Genomic DNA, 17,798 nt, shown 5'->3' with positions numbered 1-17,798 from the left:
ACCTTTGAAATACTTAAAGACATCCATTATGTTCCCATTCTTTCAGCCAATCTTCATGTGCCATGTACACAAAGCTTTTCACCATCCTAGCTGTTATCCTCTGAATACTCTCCAGCTCATCAATATTCTTCTGATGCCAAGAATTCAACACAATACCACAGATGAGGTCTGATGGGGACCTCTCTATTCCTGGAAGCTATGCTTCTTTTAATGCAGCCCAGATCCAATTAGCTTTTTTAACTAAAAAGCATATGAATACTAAGCTGATTTTAGTGAAAATAACATAGCATGGCAATCTATATTATCTAAGCTATACTCTTGGACTACATTTCTTTTTCTTAATGCAAAATCAGATCACTTTGAAAATTATGACTCCATAATATAATGATTTTACAATTATGACTTTGTAGTATGTGAGATTATTTCCCTTAATCTTTCCTACGAATTATTGTTTTTATTTAACTTGTAAAGTATTGTATTGCTATTTTGATTGAATAGAATTAAATCTATAAATCTTTGTACTAATTAAGTCTAGAAGATCATGCAGAGCAGATCTGCATTGGTAGGTCCAGTTTCCTTACTGGAATTTCCTTATGCCAGTGAAATTACAGGTTTGAACAACCAAAAAAAAAAAAACCTCACTTTATTAACTACTGATTTTCTCCAGTTAGCTACATTCACTATTATCCCAGTTTCTCATTCTAAATGGATCTCTTGTCTTTGGCAAATTTCCTATAGACATAATATGTTTGTCACCTTTTTAAGTCACTTTTATAACCCCTTTCATTTTTAGTTAGTTCATCTTTCATTAAAGGAAATAAATTATAATTTTGGTTTTTCCTCACTCATACTCTTCTTTTTTGTTTTCTCAACCTAAGATATAATCTATCTTGGATTTACTAGTATTTCTCTAAACCTAATCTTCACAATCAAATAGCACAGTGCCTGGAACATAGTATATACTACATAAATGTTATTATTACTATTATTAACAATCACACTAAGACGAACACTCACACTAAACATTGAATCCAATTCCTAAAACTTCTACAATTGAAGGTTCCAAATTTTCAACTTCCTCACACTTCAAATAGGAATGTCATATGGATCCTTTCTGTTTCTTTCCCATTCATTTTCTCAAATTAGTTAATACATCAAAATACCCCTTTAATTCTCCTCTACAGCACTATGAGAACGTTGTCAATATATTAAATACAGCTTTAATATTAGTCTTTGTCGCTTTTAAAGGGAAAAATGTTAATAAAATTAAATCTACTTTTCTACTATTCTGATGCCAGCTTTGCCTACAATTTGAGTATACTTTAATTCAACAATTCAACAATTTATACCTTATTTATACTTTAATTCAACAATTCAAGTAATTCTACCTCCTTAAAAACATCAGTGTTTGATTAGATGGTGAAAGGAACAGGTATTTATGAAATACCTACCATGTGTCAGGCATTGTGCTAAGAGCTTTATAAATATTATATAATATTCATATTATAATATAATAATAATATATAATAAATATATATTTATAAATATTATCTCATTTTATAGGTAGATTGTTTGAAATCTAGTTTTCTTTGTGATATAATGTAACTAGGTTTTTTTCTATGATTACTTGTCCTGGATTAAAAAAAGTCTAATATAATTCCAACTGCTATGTTTTTGATATGTGATTCCCTCAAAAGACCTTAAACAGCTTGAGTAGGGACTGTTTTTATCTAGTCTTTTGGGGTTTGTACGCCAAAGAAATAACAACTAAAAATACAGGTACAAAAATATTTATAGCCACACTCGTGGTTGTCCATCGACTGGGGAATGGCTGAACAAATTGTGGAATCTGATGATGATGGAATACTATTATGCTGAAAGAAATAATGAGCTGGAGGATTTCTATGTGAACTGGAAAAACCTCCAGGAATTGATGCAGAGCAGAAGAAAAACAACTGTCTGTACCATACCCACTAGATTACTTCATATCTTTTGTATGTTCCCATAAATGTGTAGGTTTTCTCCCCTATTAGAATATAAGACAAGGACTGTTACGAATTTTTCATTTGTAGCTTATGTGTTGTCTGTCACATACTAGGTCCTTAATAACTACTTGTTGATTGGTTAATTTTTTTTAAATTTAGAGTATTTTTCCATGGTAACATGATTCATGTTCTTTCCCCCCCCCCTTTCCTCACCCCTCCTTGAGCTGACACACAATTCCACTGGGTTATACATATACCATTTTGTTCAAAACCTATTTCTATGTTCTTCATATTTGCAGAAAAGTGATCTTTCAACATCAAAACCCTAATCATATCCCCATCAAACCATGTGATTGATCAATAATATGTTTTTCTTCTGCGTTTCTACTCCCACAGCTCTTTCTCTGGATGTGGATAGCATTCTTTCTCATAAATCCCTCAGTTTTGTCCTGGGTCACTGCATTGCTGGTAGTAGAAAAGTATTACATTTGACTGTGCCACAGTGTATCAGTTTCTGTGTACAATGTTCTCTTGCTTCTTTTCCTTTTGCTCTGCATCAATAAGAGATTTGAGAGTTAAAGACAATAAAGTATTCAAACTACTTAACTATAGGGTCAAGATCAAAAAGAGGAAAGGGAAATCAGAGCCGATGTGATGGCCCAGAAAAGTATGAGGATGGGCAGAGAGCAATATGGAATGACTGGAGATCATAGTGAGAATGATGAATAAGTTTTAGAGGGATAAAGCATGAGTACAGATGCAAAGATAAGAGTTTATAGTCTGTTTGCAATCATCAAAATAGAAAACTTATGAGTTATGTTCAGATCAAGAATATGACTGTCCCTCTGTGTGGTTATAATAGGTCAGTGGAGCTGAAATGGGAGATCAGTATTTATGAGGACATCATCATGAATACTGAAGTCCCCAAGTATAAGAGCAGAAATTGTTGAAGAAAAGTTGCAGAGCAAGAGAGACTCCAAAACTAGATACTGAACAACATCCATTTCTGTTATATAGTCATCCTCTCACATGTATACACATTAAAAAACAATGGCATAAATGTATCTTTCTTTAAAATAATATTATATACTAAAACAAAGAGCTAACATTATAATGGGACAAATGAGAATCATTTCCAATAAAATTAGGAGAGAAAAAAAGGGTGTCCATTATTATCACTTCTTTTTGAAAATACTAGAATTGCTATAGCAATATGATTAGAAAAACAAACTGGAGAACTAAAGCATAAAGAAACAAAATTTTCACTTTTTACATTTGATACAATGGTATACTTAAGGGATCCTAGAGTCAACTAAAAAGTTAATTGAAATAACTTCAGCACACTTGCAAGACAGAAAATAAATCCATACAATCATTGGGATTTCCATAGAGTACCAATAAAATCCGGCAGGATGAGATATAAAGAGAAATCCAATTTTAAAAATACTGAATACAAATATATGTGGATGTCTAGCTACCAAGATCCACAAGAACCATATAAATAATTAGAAAAATAATAATTGTTCATAGATAGAATGAGTCAATGTAATAAAATGACAATATTATCTAAACTAAGGAGATGTTCATCAATAAGAGAATGGCTAAACAAAATATAGTATATTAATTTGATGGAATACTAGTATACTATAAGAGATGATGAAAAAGGTAATTCCAGAGTCACAGAAAGACCAGAATGAAGTGAGAGTAAAGTAAGCAGAATCTTAAGTAAAATTTATCCATATTATAAAAATAAAAAATTTTGAAGACTTGAAGAATTAAATGAACAGAACCAGGGGAACAATTTATAAAACAACCATACTGTGCAAACAACCTTAAAGTTTTTTAACTTTAATTAACAAACTATGAATAATATTTGTAACTAAGATTAACAAAACGGTCATAATGATTCCAGAGGGTTGATGATAAAACATGTTACTTTCCTGACAGAAAGAAAATGGATTAAAAGGATCAAGTGCAGAATGAGACACATTTTTAAAACATGGACAATAAGGGAATTTGTTCTGCTTAATTATGCATACTTTAAAGGAATTTTTAAAGTCAATAAAGTGTGAAGAGAAGATAGATTTCAGCTAATAAAATTTTAATTAAAAAAAAAAAAAGAATACCCAAGATGGAGGAAGAATGACCTAAGTTCAGTGGGTAACTATCAACAGGACTTGAACTGCAAAAAGGACAGATGAAACTTGATTTTCTGAATCTTTCAGTTAATTGTGGGAGTATTACTTTCTATCTTAGTAACAACAACTAAGAGAAGGCAAATCGGGTTAAATTACTTGCCATGGGTCACACAGCTAGGAGATATCTGAGGCCAGATTTAAATCTAGGCCCTCCTGATTCCAGATCTGGTACTATATTTATTATTGTCACTGTCCTGAGCATCAAAACTCTCAAAGCAAAAGTTAAATGAGATACAAAAGGAAAAATAAAATCATACAACTGGGAAACTTCAATTTTCCCCTCTCCAAGCTAGATGAATCTAACCACAAAATAAATAACCAAAAAAGTTAAGGAAATAAATATTAATTTTTGAAAAGTTAGAAATGACAGACTTCTGGAGAAAACTAAAGGGGAAGATACCTTTTTCTTGGCTATACATGGTACCTTCATAAAACTAGACCATGTATTCGGGCATAAAAACCTCACAAATAAATGCAGCAAAGCAGAAATATTAAATGCATCCTTTTCATATCATTATGCAATAAAATTATATTCAAAAACTGGCTATGGAAACAAAGCTTGAAAATTAATTGGGAACTAAACAATTTAATTCTAAAGAAATGAATGGATCAAAGAAAACATTTTTTGCACAAACAAATCCAATATAACTAAAATTAGAAGGAAAAGTCATCTGGGGGAAAAAAAAAACCTTTATAGTAAGTTTCTTTTATAAAAATCTTATTTCCAAATATATATAAGGAATTGTTTTAAATTTAAAAGAAATCTAGGAGACAGCTGGGCAGCTCAGTAGATTAAGAATCAGGCCTAGAGACATGAGGTCCTAGGTTCAAATCTGATCTCGGACATTTCCTAGTTGTGTCACCCTGGGACAGTCACTTAAGCCCCATTGCCTAGCCCTTACTTAGCACCTCTGCCTTAGAACTGGTTCTAAAGAAGGTAAGGGTTTAAAAATAAATACATTAATAAGAATCTAGGCCATTTTGTCAAAGGACATGAACAGGGAATCCTCAAGGGAAGAAAAATTCAAGCTATCAATAGCCATATGGGGAGAAAGCTACTAATTACTAATATGAAAAAAAATGAAATGAAAAAATGAAAATGACAACAACTTTTAAGTTTCATCTCATACCAGATTGACAAAGTTGACAAAAAAAGGAAAAAGCAAATGTTGGAACAGAAGTAGGGAAATATGTTCATTGCTACACTGCTGGAATTGTGAATTGGTATTGCCATCATAGAAAGCAATCTGGACCTAACTATGCATGAATATTTACTAAAATGTTCATGCCCTTTGGCCTAGCAGTACCACTACAAAGGAGGTCAAATTAAGATGAAAAAGTCCAAAATGTACAAAAATATTTGCAATTGATTTTTTTGTATTGGCAAAGAACTAAAAATAAGAGAGTACCCATCAATAAGGGAATGACTAAACAAATTTTGGTAATGAATATAATAGAATACTAGTATACTATAAGAAATGATTAAAAAGAGGGTTATAGAGAAACCTGGGAAGATATTCATGGACTAAGGAAGAATAAAGTGAACAGATCCAAATCAGCAGTTTATACTAAATCACCTACATTCACAAAACAATTTCTGAAATATCAACACAATGACAAATGACTCCATAGGCCTAGCAGGGAAGAATGATATCCACCTTCGGAAAACAAGGTAATAAATTAATATTCACTGACATAAATTTTTGGATAGAGTCAATATTAAATTTTGTTTTCACTGCTTTTTTTTTAATGAAGATTTTGTTTTCCCTCTTTTCTCCCCTCATGGAAGAAAGGAAGGAAGGAGGAAAATAATTTCTTAATATATGAAAAACGTTATTTAAAAAATAAAAAGCTGAGGAGTTGAACTAAAATAGAAATGCAATTTCAAAATCAGCTTAAACACTAAGGTACCATCTCACACCTATCAGACTGGCCAACATGGCAATAAAGGAAAGTGGTAAATGCTGGAAAGGATATGGCAATATTGGAACACTGATGCATTATTGATGGCATTGTAAACAGATCCAACCATTCTGGAGGACAATTTGGAATTACCCTCAAGGTGCTATAAAACTGTGCATACCCTTTGATCCAGAAATGCTACTACTGGATCTCTATCCAAAGAGATCATATAAAAGGAGAGAGGACCCTACTTGTACAAAAATATTTATAGCTGCTGTTTTTGTGGTGGCAAAGAATTGGAAATTGAGAGGGAGTATCCATCAATTGGAGAATGGCTGAACAAATTGTGATACATGTTGGTCCTATAAGAAATGATAAGCAAGATGATTTCAGAAAAAGCTAGAAAGATCTGCAGGAACTGATGCAGAGCAATATAAGAACATTTTACACAATAACAGCAATATTGGATGATGATTATCTGGGAAAACTCGACTATTCTCAGCCATACACTGATCTGGGACAAGCTTAAAAGTACTTCTTCAAAATAGCACTATTATATAATATTCACACTCACTAGTGAGCAGTAGTCAGAACTCCAATAAGAGGCTAAAAAAGCAAAGAGGGAAAAGTTCTACTCTGGATTTGTTTCAAGTAAAAGGAAGAATTGGATGAATTTTGTAAAACAAAGAGAAAAATCAGTGTGTCAGATTTGAGTTCATTATAGTCATAGGCAGAAATGCTAGGCAAAGCTTTCTGGACAGTATGTAGAAATACAGAATATATATACTAAAGTTGATAAAAGTACATTTCAAAGAAACTGAAACACAAGTTAGATCTGGTAACATTTCCAGAAACCCTAAAAAGAAAGATGATTTGTAAAAGAAGGCAATGGGCTAAACGGCCTCCAAGGGACCACCACTTAGTTCAAGTTCCTATGATTCTAAGAATTTAAAATCTGAAACTGACAGTACAGTAACAAAATTTCCAAAGCAAAAGAATAATTTATATAACAAAACTAATGTGGCTCTCTGATAAGTTCAAATTTTAAAAGGACTGGGAGAAAAGAAAGGGCATATTAAACAACTAACTTTAAAAGAAAGGGCATATTAAACAACTAAGTTTAAATATTTATCAAGCATTTGTACAAAGCAGATATTGGGTATACAAAGACAAAATAGTTCTTGTCTTCAAAGGAGCTTTTGCTGCAGGAAGAAGTGAAAAGAAGGAACATTTGTTTCACAAAAAGTAACTGAAACCTATATGAATATGATGGGGGAAAGCTAAATTTGAGGCCATGTTGAAGGTTTTAAAAATTGCTGGGGGAAAAAAAACAGCAATGTATTTTTGGAGGAATAATAATAAACAAGGAATAAGCATATTGCTCCAACCATGCAATATTAGCAAATTCTGTTTCAATTTTATCTATAAAGTAGGATGATCATGAAAACTGTGCAATTAAAAATTGGAAAGGGCCTCAGAGGTTACTTCATTCAACCTAGTCTCTAGCATAGTCTCTACAACATCCCTGACAAAGTTATTAGAAGGTCCATTTGAAGACTTTCAGTGACAGAAAAAGCAAAACCTAAACATGTATTAACTCACCAATCTACATTTGAAAAACTGTTTAATGGAAAAGTTGTCGTTTAAAGTCAGCTAAAATCTTTATTCTGTATAACTCTGACTCCACTGCTCCTATTTCTGCCCTCTGAGGTCAAGCAAAACAGGCTTAAGCTTTTTCCTCATGAAAAGCCTTTCAAACATTTGAAAAGACTGCTTCCCATTAACTCTAATTAATCTTGTTTTCTTCATATAATCAGTTTCTTCCCCCAGTCATCCTGTGGCATGGTTTCTACTCCCTTCACCATCCTTTGCTGCCCTACACTGTTCCAACTCCCAACTTCTTAAAATTCTTCCAAAAATGCAATACCCCAGATCAGAATACAATATTCCAACTATGGTGTATTGAACAATAGTTTTATGCAACTGAGTCATTTTTGCTTTTTTTGCTTACCATATCACATTTGTGACTTATATTGAGCTTGCAGTCAGTAATCCTTAAGACTTTTTCAAACTGCCCTTTGCTTACTAACATTCCCATTTTACAATTGTGCAGGCATTCATCTATTAACAATGATCTTATTAGAAGCATCCTCCTATTGTTATCTGTTGAGATCTTTCTGAATTCTGAATGTCAACAAAAAGCTTTCCCTTCCAGTTTCCTGTAAGCCTATAATTCTGAAAGACATTGAAACTATGTCTTCCATTGAGAAAAATGTTCAACAAATCTCATAAATATTGACATCAAACCATGGTCTAGTCATGCAATACAGTAATCACCTAAACATAATATTCATTCTACTTTTCTCTATTCTGTCCACAAGAATATTAAGATCATTAAATGTCTTCCTGAAATCCAATTATAAGTCTGTGTAGTTTCTCTGATCTACCAGTCTAGTAACACTGTCAAAAAAAGGGAAGAGGTCAGTCTAGTACAACTTGTTCTTTAATTAAATTATGCAGACTCATAAGAGATCACTGCTTCTCTTTCCAAGTGTTCATAAACCATCCTTTTAATAATCCATTCTAGAGTTTTACCAGGAATCAATTCTGCCACTTAATTAGTCCTTTTTCTCCCTCCTGAAAATTGGGATGGCATTCAGCAAAATTTCTCATTCTCTATTTTGTTAAAATGTCAAATAGCTCAGAACTCATACATATATTTCTTTCAACCTCCTGATATGCAAAGTTCATCCAAGTCTGATAACTTGAAATCACTGAAAACAATATGGTGCTCTATCATTTCATTTATCTAAAATAAGTTAACTATTAACAATTTTTTTAAAATGAAAGATATTGTTCTAGGTAAGAAAAAAAGAAGCAAAAGAGTTGAGTAATGCCCGATTCTTCCTGTCATTTTGCTCATTCAGCTCATCCTAGACAACACACCTCTCCTTTGTTTAATCCTCAAAATAACTTTAAAAGACAATTTTTATTATCCTCAGCATTTAGTATAAGCCTTGGGCTAATTCTGGGCCTATTTCTAACCTGTTTTAAAAACCATGCCATTTCTTTTGTATTCATTACTAGTTACCTGCCTGTTTTCACTGTCTATACACTAATTTTAAGAGTTGTTCAATGTGTTCTTTGTCCATCCCTATTAAATTTCTTAAGATAGGTGTCCCTTTTCTTCATTTGTTATTAGTAAGAATTCTCTTCCTTAGCACATCCAATTTCTCTTCAGTCAACTTCCCTTACAGAATTTTACTGTATGTGATCATACCTATCCTTTCTCTAAACTAAGACCCAGCCTCCCAAAGTCTAGGATAGGTGCCAGCCCATGTCTGGCTTTTTTCTAACAAACAGGGAACTTTTATCTGGAGTACTCATTTCCTACCCGGCTTCTTATCAATTCTATTTTATCAACTAGTTTCTAATCAAATCCAGAATACTACTTCCCTTTATGATTTCATCAGTCATCATGGAAGAAACAATAATCATCAAGGGAAGTTAATTTCTCAACTGGCTGAACAAATTATTTTAGCAAAAAAGAGTGTTCCAATATACAAGTGAACAAATAATCTTAAGGTCCGCACCGCTACTGCATCACTCCTGTGCCAGTTCCATCGTTTCCTCCCAAAACTCATCATCCAGTATCTCCTTTTGTCTGGGTGATCTATAGTATATTTCCACTACTTTATCACTTGTTTATCTTTTTCACATCCTCATTCAAACTCCATTAACTATTCTATTGATTATTTTATCTCTAATCTATTTCTTTTGACTTTGTGACAAACTAAAGTCAGTTACCTATGATATAGAATTTATTTCCCTTGTGCCAAGACCTTTACTTCACATTGCTACACAAAATCCATACTAAGATTGTGTAAACTTTAAATTACTCCACCCTACTTAAACCTTACTTTAGGGGAAGATAAAGTTGTAATCTCTTGATTGAACAATGAAGGTACTTAGTTCTCACCTTATAGTGAAGCTAGAACTTTAAGCTAAGTCTATTTTTAGTATCCTAATACAAAAAGGTGTTAAATAACTATAAAGGTTAATCACAAAAAGGTCAAGTAACTAACAAAAGGTGAACTTAACAAAGAAGTGTGAAGTAACTCTAAAGATATAATCTAATCAAAAGAAGATGAGAACTAGGAATGGACATTTAGAAGAGACACAAGGGTGAAAGGTCTATATATTTGGCTCCCTTGCTATCTCCGAAAGGATCTTAATTAAAAAGACTCTCCCTTATTGGCAGTGGAGAGTTAGCTGGGTGGAGAGTTAGCTGAGAGGAGCGTGCTGAGCCTTTCAGCATCTTAGCGTGGCCACAAGCTATTGTCTGGTTAGGTGGTGAGTTTCTGGTGGAGTTTTCCTCCTTTACTTTCCAACTTTATCCTCTTAGAAGCCTCTAATCTTCTTCAGAGACCTAGAGGCAGGGATTTTTAAACTCCCCTTGGCACAGGCCAGGTGGGAGAAATCCTATATCCCCTTCCTTCCCTCTCCTTAATTCCTTCCCTCTATATTAATTAAATTACCATTCTGGTCTTTAGAGTAGAAAGGGTAAACATGATGAGGAAAACCTGAAAGCCAAAGATTAGTAAGATCCTAAAAGAATGCATAGCTATTCTAAATTAATTTCCATAGAATTCATTTGATATGATTTATTATATGTCAAACACTTTGCTAAGCACTTGAATAGAAGCTACAATAATTAACACATGCTTCCTGACCTAGCTTACCTTGGGGTGGGGTGGGGGGGGTGGGGAGATACATACACAAATTTGCAGTGTTAGGCAGAATATAAAAGAAGTCCTAAGCAAGAATTTTTAAATGATTATTTCTGATTAAGCAATCATGGAAGGCTTAATGAAAGAAATACCATTTGATATATGGGCATAATTTTAAAAGGCAAAGATGGGGAAGGGTAGCACAGACACAGGAAATGGAATGGAAAAAGTCACAAGTCATTCTGGAAATCAATTTGGTATTAAGACCAAAAATTCACTAGTCTCTGCACACCTTTTGACCCAACAAGATCACTACTAGAGCTATACCCAAAGATCAAATAAAGATAAAAAAGGATCCATATGTATGTGTGTGTGTGTGTGTGTGTGTGTGTGTGTATGTGTGTGTATCAGCTCATTTCTTTTTGATGGCAAAGAACTGAAGACTAAAGAGATATCCATCATGTGGGGAATGAATGCCTGAACAAATTATGGCAGATGGATATAATAGGCACTGAGCCAGAGCAAATGAAAGGAACAATTCAGAAAAAACCTAGACTCATAAACTAACACAGAAGGAATTGAGCAGAATCAGAACAACTTATACTAGAACAACTTTGTAAAGACAATATGAAAGGACAAGAACTCTAATCAACACAATGACTAACAATTTCAAAGTAATGCTAATGAAGCATTCTATTCACCTCTTGAAAGATTTAGGGTACAAAATGAGACATTTTTTTATATGTGCCGTGAAGTAATTTATTTTTTTTATTACAAAAGTTTTGGCTGCCTAGGTGTAGAGTGTTTAGAATAGAAGGTCTAAAGTAAAATGATTTCAAATCAGGCCTCGGACACTTACTAGCTGTGTGATCTCTAGACTAGTTACTTAACCTCTGTTTGCCTTAGTTTCCTCATCTGTAAATAGAGATAATAATAGTATCTATCTTCCAGGGTTGTTGTGAGCATCAAATAAGGTAAGAACTGTAATGCATTTGGCAGGGTGCCTGGTTCAAAATAAGCACTATATAAATGTTAGCTATTATTCTTTTAAGGGACAGGAAAGTTTTAGACTGTGTAACATAGTCTAGTAGTCTAACTGGGTTGAAATGGGCTTTGTATAAAAGGGAAAAGAAACAAGGCTAAAAAAGTAAGAAAGTCAAGAGTGTTATAGGTTTTGCATACCAGGCTAAAGTAAACTGCCTTTACTTAGTAGACAATAAGGAGCCACTGAATGATACCAGGCAGAGGTATGATATGTTCATATCTGAGCATAAGAAATTTAATTTTGTAAATGTATATAAAATGTATGAGTACAAAATACTAAAGACAGGAAGATGAGTTAGAAGGTTTTTATAGTACTCCACCCAAAGATGGCAATAATCCAGAGAAATTATGGAGGTAGAATAACAGGATTGGGGAACTGACTGGATGTGAAAGGTGAGAAAAGGGAAAGAGTCAAAGATAACACCTGAGGAGTTTTGCAGGAGAGGAGAAAAAGAAAGAATATTCAATTATTTTAAGTCTCTAGACCTAGAGTAGTTGCAACATAGTTAGGAGAAAACATGAAGACATACTTTTTAAAACCACACACACACATTTGAAAATTTCTGAGGTGTCAAAAAACTAGACAAGGAAAATACTGACAAACTGTACCCTGATTTCAATAAGACATTTAACAAAATCTCTTTATATATTGGGAGGACAAAGAGAAATATGAGTTAAGTAGAATGTAACAGGTTGACTAGTAACAACTGAACAATGAACACATAGTGTTGAATGACTGATCTCCACCTTGAAAAAATTAGCTAGCATGCCACAAATCCCTATCTTTAGTCCAATTCTCTCAAACACTTTTATCAAAATCTCAGAGAAAGCAACACAGAGTATGTTCTTTAAATCTTAGGCCAACATGATGCCAAGGGAATTGCTAATAAACTAGATTTTTAAAAATTAGGATTCAAAAGTTCCAAGAGGAAAAATAGTGTGAAACTAATAAGGCTTAAGTTCCACATTTAGATTTTTAAAATTTATACAAATACAAAAAGAGGAAAATTGATGAAAGGAATCATATGAAAAAGACCTGGGGATTTGGGGTGACCATTAAATATAACAACTTAAAGAGCTGGGTTTTTTTTTAATGTAATGTTGCATTAATAAAAAGTTTTCTATCCTAAGATGAAAGTTCACCTATATCTGCAGAGGTCATGCCACATATAAAATACTATGATCAAATCAACAAGTATTTAATAAGAACTCACTAAATTCCAGGTACTATTCTAAGACCTGAAGATTTAAAAAAAAAAAGGCTAAAACAAAAAACAAACTTGTCCCTGCTCTATAGGAGCTCACAATCTAATGAGGAAGGCAGCATGCAAAGAACTATGTACAGTTAAGGGATATAGAAGATAAAACTGGAGATAATCTTAGAGGGAAGGCACTAAAGATTAATAAAGGATTGGGAAAGCCTTCTTGCAGAAGGAGAGACTTGAGATTTGAAAGCTAGGAGATAAAGGAGAGTTCCAGGTATGAAGAAACAGTTTGTGAAAATGCCTGGAGTATGAAGCTAGAATATTGTGAGAAAAATAGCATAGAGGTCAATGTTACTGGATCACAAAGTGTGTGGGAATGAATAAGGTCAGATCTGAACACTCATTAAGAGACATTAAAAACCGGAGATTCCAGAAAGGAGTGACTTTGATTGTGATGGACCAAGAAATATTACATGAAAATGGTTAAAAAACTGAGGATTTTTGATCTAGGACATAAAAAGACCACATAAAGAATATAGTACCTATCTATTTGAAAGTATGTAATGAGAATTAAGTATATATGGTTCTAGGTAACAGAACTAAGACTAATAAGGAATACCTACCTTACTGACATGGGTTATATTCTGGCATTTGCACATGAAAATTAAAGAAATGATCACAAATAATTTTGGAAAAACTGAACACTACTAACCAGCCCATTTTCTGAAGTAGAAGTACCTTTACCCAAAAATAGAATCTGAAACAAAAGAAGCCAGTGTCAGGCTTCTAGTCTAATATTTATTCAGTCACACATCTTTTCCCATCAGGTTTATTTTCCCAAAGTTATAATCTGGTTTTAGAATCATGGAATTTTATAAATAAAATCACCTAGTAACAAGATCCAATGTTAACTAATGGCATAAAATTTATTCATAAGTTATATAATCATACCTAATTAGTAAGAAACAGGATAAAAATAATTCCATTCAGTCTTGTTAAAAATCATAAATATCAAGGAATGAATCTTGCTACAATTTATAAATTAAAATTTTATCCATATTCTAGTCTTACCATGAAAAAAGCCAGAAATACAAAACTCTAGCTTTGTAGTGGTTTTAAGGCACTATTAACTAGGAATATAATAAGCAATGAAATGCTGAGCTAGAATAGGTCTGATGTAAAATGTCATTTGCTGGATACCATGCTGAATCAGGATATAAAAATAAACCTTTTTTAAAATTTTGTTTTCCTAGGTAGCCTAAAGAAAATATTTCTTAAAGTCTTGGGGGGGGGGGAATGATGTTCTTCAATCTACCCACTAGTTTTTTTAAAAGAGATTTTTAAAGGAGATCATTTGATGACGATATCTTACACATTTTATTGAGTATTTTCATATACAATTTATTAGGCAACAAAAATTCTTAATACTTAAGCTATTTAGATGGGGGGGAAGCTAAGATGCGTGAAAATGGGCAATTTGAATTTAGGAACACTCACAAAAATAGATAAATGATTTCAAATAACACCAAAATATTAATATGCCCTAAAAACCTTGAACAGTTTAAAAAATAATTCTAAAACAAAATTCACTCTAACACAAAAGTCAGATAGGGTAAAGGAAAAAAAATTCTACCACTTCACAACTATCTCTTCTTTAAGACAAATGTGGCCTTTGCTTCTCAGACTTTCATATGCGCCTGAATCTTTTTCTCACACCACCCCACTCCACAATGATTTCAAGAGCTCCAAATCCTCATCCCTTGAATCAATAAAAAAGGGGGTGGGGCAGTCTTCACTGAACAGAGGGATATTCGATTAAGGTGGTAAATAAAAAGGTGCAAACGCTAAAATTGCCGGTTTTGAAAACTGGAAGGAGAAAAGTGGGGCGGAGCAGAAACCAAGGTGTGTCGATGAGGGCATGGGAAGATGATAGGAAGGTGATTTCATCCCGCGGTAGGTGACTTGGGAGGTGAATTTCCCAGGCTTAGGTTCCGGAAGAGTCATAAGCTCACCCCCCCCCTCCCCCAAGAGATGCATTTAAAGGGGTTTAAGGAATCCGGCCTAGGAAGAGGAAACGAGAAAGAAGAGATGGAGGGAGGGAAATCACAGCTGGGGGGTGGATGGGAGAGCGCAAATCATAGGGAAAGGCAGGCCAGGGCTGGGATGCATACAGGGGCCCAGTCACAGCCAAGATCAAAGCGAGAGGCGAGAGGCTGGAAAGAGGAGACTCCGGGGAGGCTACCAGCGGCCGGAGGCCTCGGTGGAACGAAGTCCCGACAACTAGGGAAGGCGTGGAGCGGCCCAGAGGGGAATGAAGCACTCGAGGCTCCCAGGCTACAACTCACTCACCTGGTTGGTGACCTGAAACAGAAAAAGAAAACGTGGTTCAGAGTTCCATTGCTTGGGCCCGAGGCCGCCGCCACCGCCCAACCTGTCCCATCCCGCCAGGTCCTCCGCTCACCTCGGGATTGGCCTCCAGAGGCAGCCAGCGGTGACTCTCCATGGCCGGCTTGCTAGGGTTTCGGATCCGTCTCCTCACTCAGCCTCTGACAGCCACAGGGGCCCTCGCGGCTTCCGCCCCCGCGCCTCCTGACCCGGGACCAGCCCAACCCAAACCACTTGGGGTGGGAAGGGAGAGGAACAAAGCTGAGCCACGTAACACTCTCCCAGCTCCCCTTTGGTTTTCTGCTCAGCTTTCTCGTCTGAGTTAGATTACTAAATGCATCGAAGTCATAAAGGAAAGGTCTAAGGTTAGAAACGAGGAAAAATGACTCTGCATTCGCAGGTCACTCCCCTCCTGCATTTGGTACTTGGGCTCTCCCTAATCCCGCCTGCCGAGTGAACCGCCTCTACGCACGCTCCTGCCCGGCGCCGCGTGGTCCCCGGCTCCCTCTTCTTTTCTGTTCTAGCTAAGTTTCCGAGGCACTGGGGGGCGCGCGCCTCCTTCTCTGTCAGTAGAAGGGGCTAATATGTTTGCATGAATAGGCTACCGACACTAGGGAGCGTTCGTTCCTTTGACATTTCTCTTTCCTTTCTAGAGTGAGAGTTGGGCAGAGTAGACTAGTTCTTGACTATTACAAGCTGGGTCTTGCAAGCGCTGGGTTTCTGGACCTTCCTGCCACTACTTGTGTCTTTTTTTTTCCCCCGGAGAACCAGAACGACTGACAATGGGAACAGGAGTGCCTCCCAACACTGCCAAGGGAAGGACCCTAGAAATAGAGACACGTTTGTACTTAACGAAAATTCAGAGATCAAAGAGTGAAACATAAATGAAGAGTAAGCCTTCTAGCAGAAAATTACTAAAAGGGTTGCTACTCCTCACTGCATTCAAAAGCAATGGCTCTTCTCAATAAGGCTCCCAAACTGCCTGATTAAATCTGCTGCCTCATTTCAAATGACCTTCTACAATAGTAGCATGACCCCAAGAAGATAGACGATTTGGGGAGCTTCTCCCCATAAATCAGCAATTTTTTCCTTAAAGAGAGGGGTATGGCTGCCTCCAGGATATATTAATATTCTCTTACACCAGATTGGAAACAAGGTAAAAAAAAAAGTCATTTTCTGGGATTAAATAAACACAAAACTAATTGAAATTATCTGCAGAAGTAACACCCCATAAGGGATAATTTGTGTAGGATGTGATGAAGATTTAAATGTAATTGATGAAAAATAAAATGTAAATCAATTATAACTTCTCTAAGAAAATGCCATGACAGGAAGCAATGATTTCTTTTCAGGATCTCTAGAAAAATGCAGAACCAAGAAGTAAGGAATTTGTCAGTTTATCCATAACAGATTCTAATAATCACTCTAATAATGATCCTTTTTAACTTCTCTCCTAGAGGCATCAACATCTTCATCCCTCCCAACCAGTCAGTTGTATTCATTTCTCTTTCTTACCATGCCCTCCGCCAACCAGTGAAATGCCAAGTTCTGTCAATATTACCTCTATATCTGTCCCATCTGTCTCCTCTCTATTCATAGGGAATCCAAACCCAGCTTTTATTACCTTTCCTGGACTACTTTAGCAGCCTTCTTATTATCACCTTTCTTCTAGACTTTTTCCCCCTCTTCAAACTAACCTCCCTATGAGTGACAAAATTCATTTGTACAAGTCTTACCATGACATTCTCCTGCTCAAGAAGCCTCTTGGTTGTTGTTTCCTCCCAATAATGGGAAAAGAGTGAATGATCTTGCCCTCCCTGAATTTTGCTCCCATCTTCTTACAATTGCATCTTGATTATGTTGCCCCTCAAACTATCTCTGTATCTACACAGTCTATGCCTAAAGAATGAATCTACCCCAAGACTGAAAACCTCTGGGGATGATAATGATGTGCCTGAATTTAATCTTCAATGATTAACTTATTCCTACTCTATCATACCTTCACCATGCCAGTAATTCTGAACCCCAACTTCTCACTTAGTATAAACTTCACTTTCCATTCCCCATTTATTCCTATCCCTTTCAACCTAACCTCCACAATTTTTCACTCTAAAGCAACCCACTCTACTGTGCTTTCTAGAATGCCTGCTCCTTGCTTTCATTTTAAACCTCTTACTTTTTCACTCCTTCCACCTTATTGTACTCACTTGTGAATCTTGAAATTTCTCAGACTTGTGAATGTTAAAAGATTCTCAGACTCTACCTTAGAACATTTGGTTAAGACCATTCCCCATTTTAAACAATGAAGCTACTTAGATCTAAAATGTGAGAACTCTACTTAGATCAGAA

The 17,798-nt window shown here is 35.1% G+C and overlaps 1 protein-coding gene across 4 annotated transcripts in view; it reads right to left on the bottom strand.

Moving 5' to 3' along the window:
* UCHL3 (ubiquitin C-terminal hydrolase L3) overlaps positions 1–15,813 on the bottom strand; it is a 105,323-nt gene extending 89,510 nt beyond the window's left edge. The window contains exons 1-2 of one of the 4 annotated variants that reach the window (XM_007501455.3): positions 15,526–15,813; positions 15,414–15,425 (exon numbers count right to left, since the gene is read on the bottom strand). In XM_007501455.3, the coding sequence (XP_007501517.1) occupies positions 15,414–15,425; positions 15,526–15,567 (54 nt within the window). In that variant the 5' untranslated portion in view covers positions 15,568–15,813. The remainder of the gene's footprint in view (positions 1–15,413; positions 15,426–15,525) is intronic. The other 3 variants (XM_007501456.3, XM_007501457.3, XM_007501458.3) reach the window with 3 other exon arrangements.
* Between the last annotated feature and the right edge of the window lie 1,985 nt (positions 15,814–17,798).

Source organism: Monodelphis domestica, chromosome 8 (assembly GCF_027887165.1).
Source record: "Monodelphis domestica isolate mMonDom1 chromosome 8, mMonDom1.pri, whole genome shotgun sequence".
Taxonomy (NCBI): Eukaryota; Metazoa; Chordata; class Mammalia; order Didelphimorphia; family Didelphidae; genus Monodelphis; species Monodelphis domestica.
This window is presented reverse-complemented; position numbering and strand designations above follow the sequence as displayed.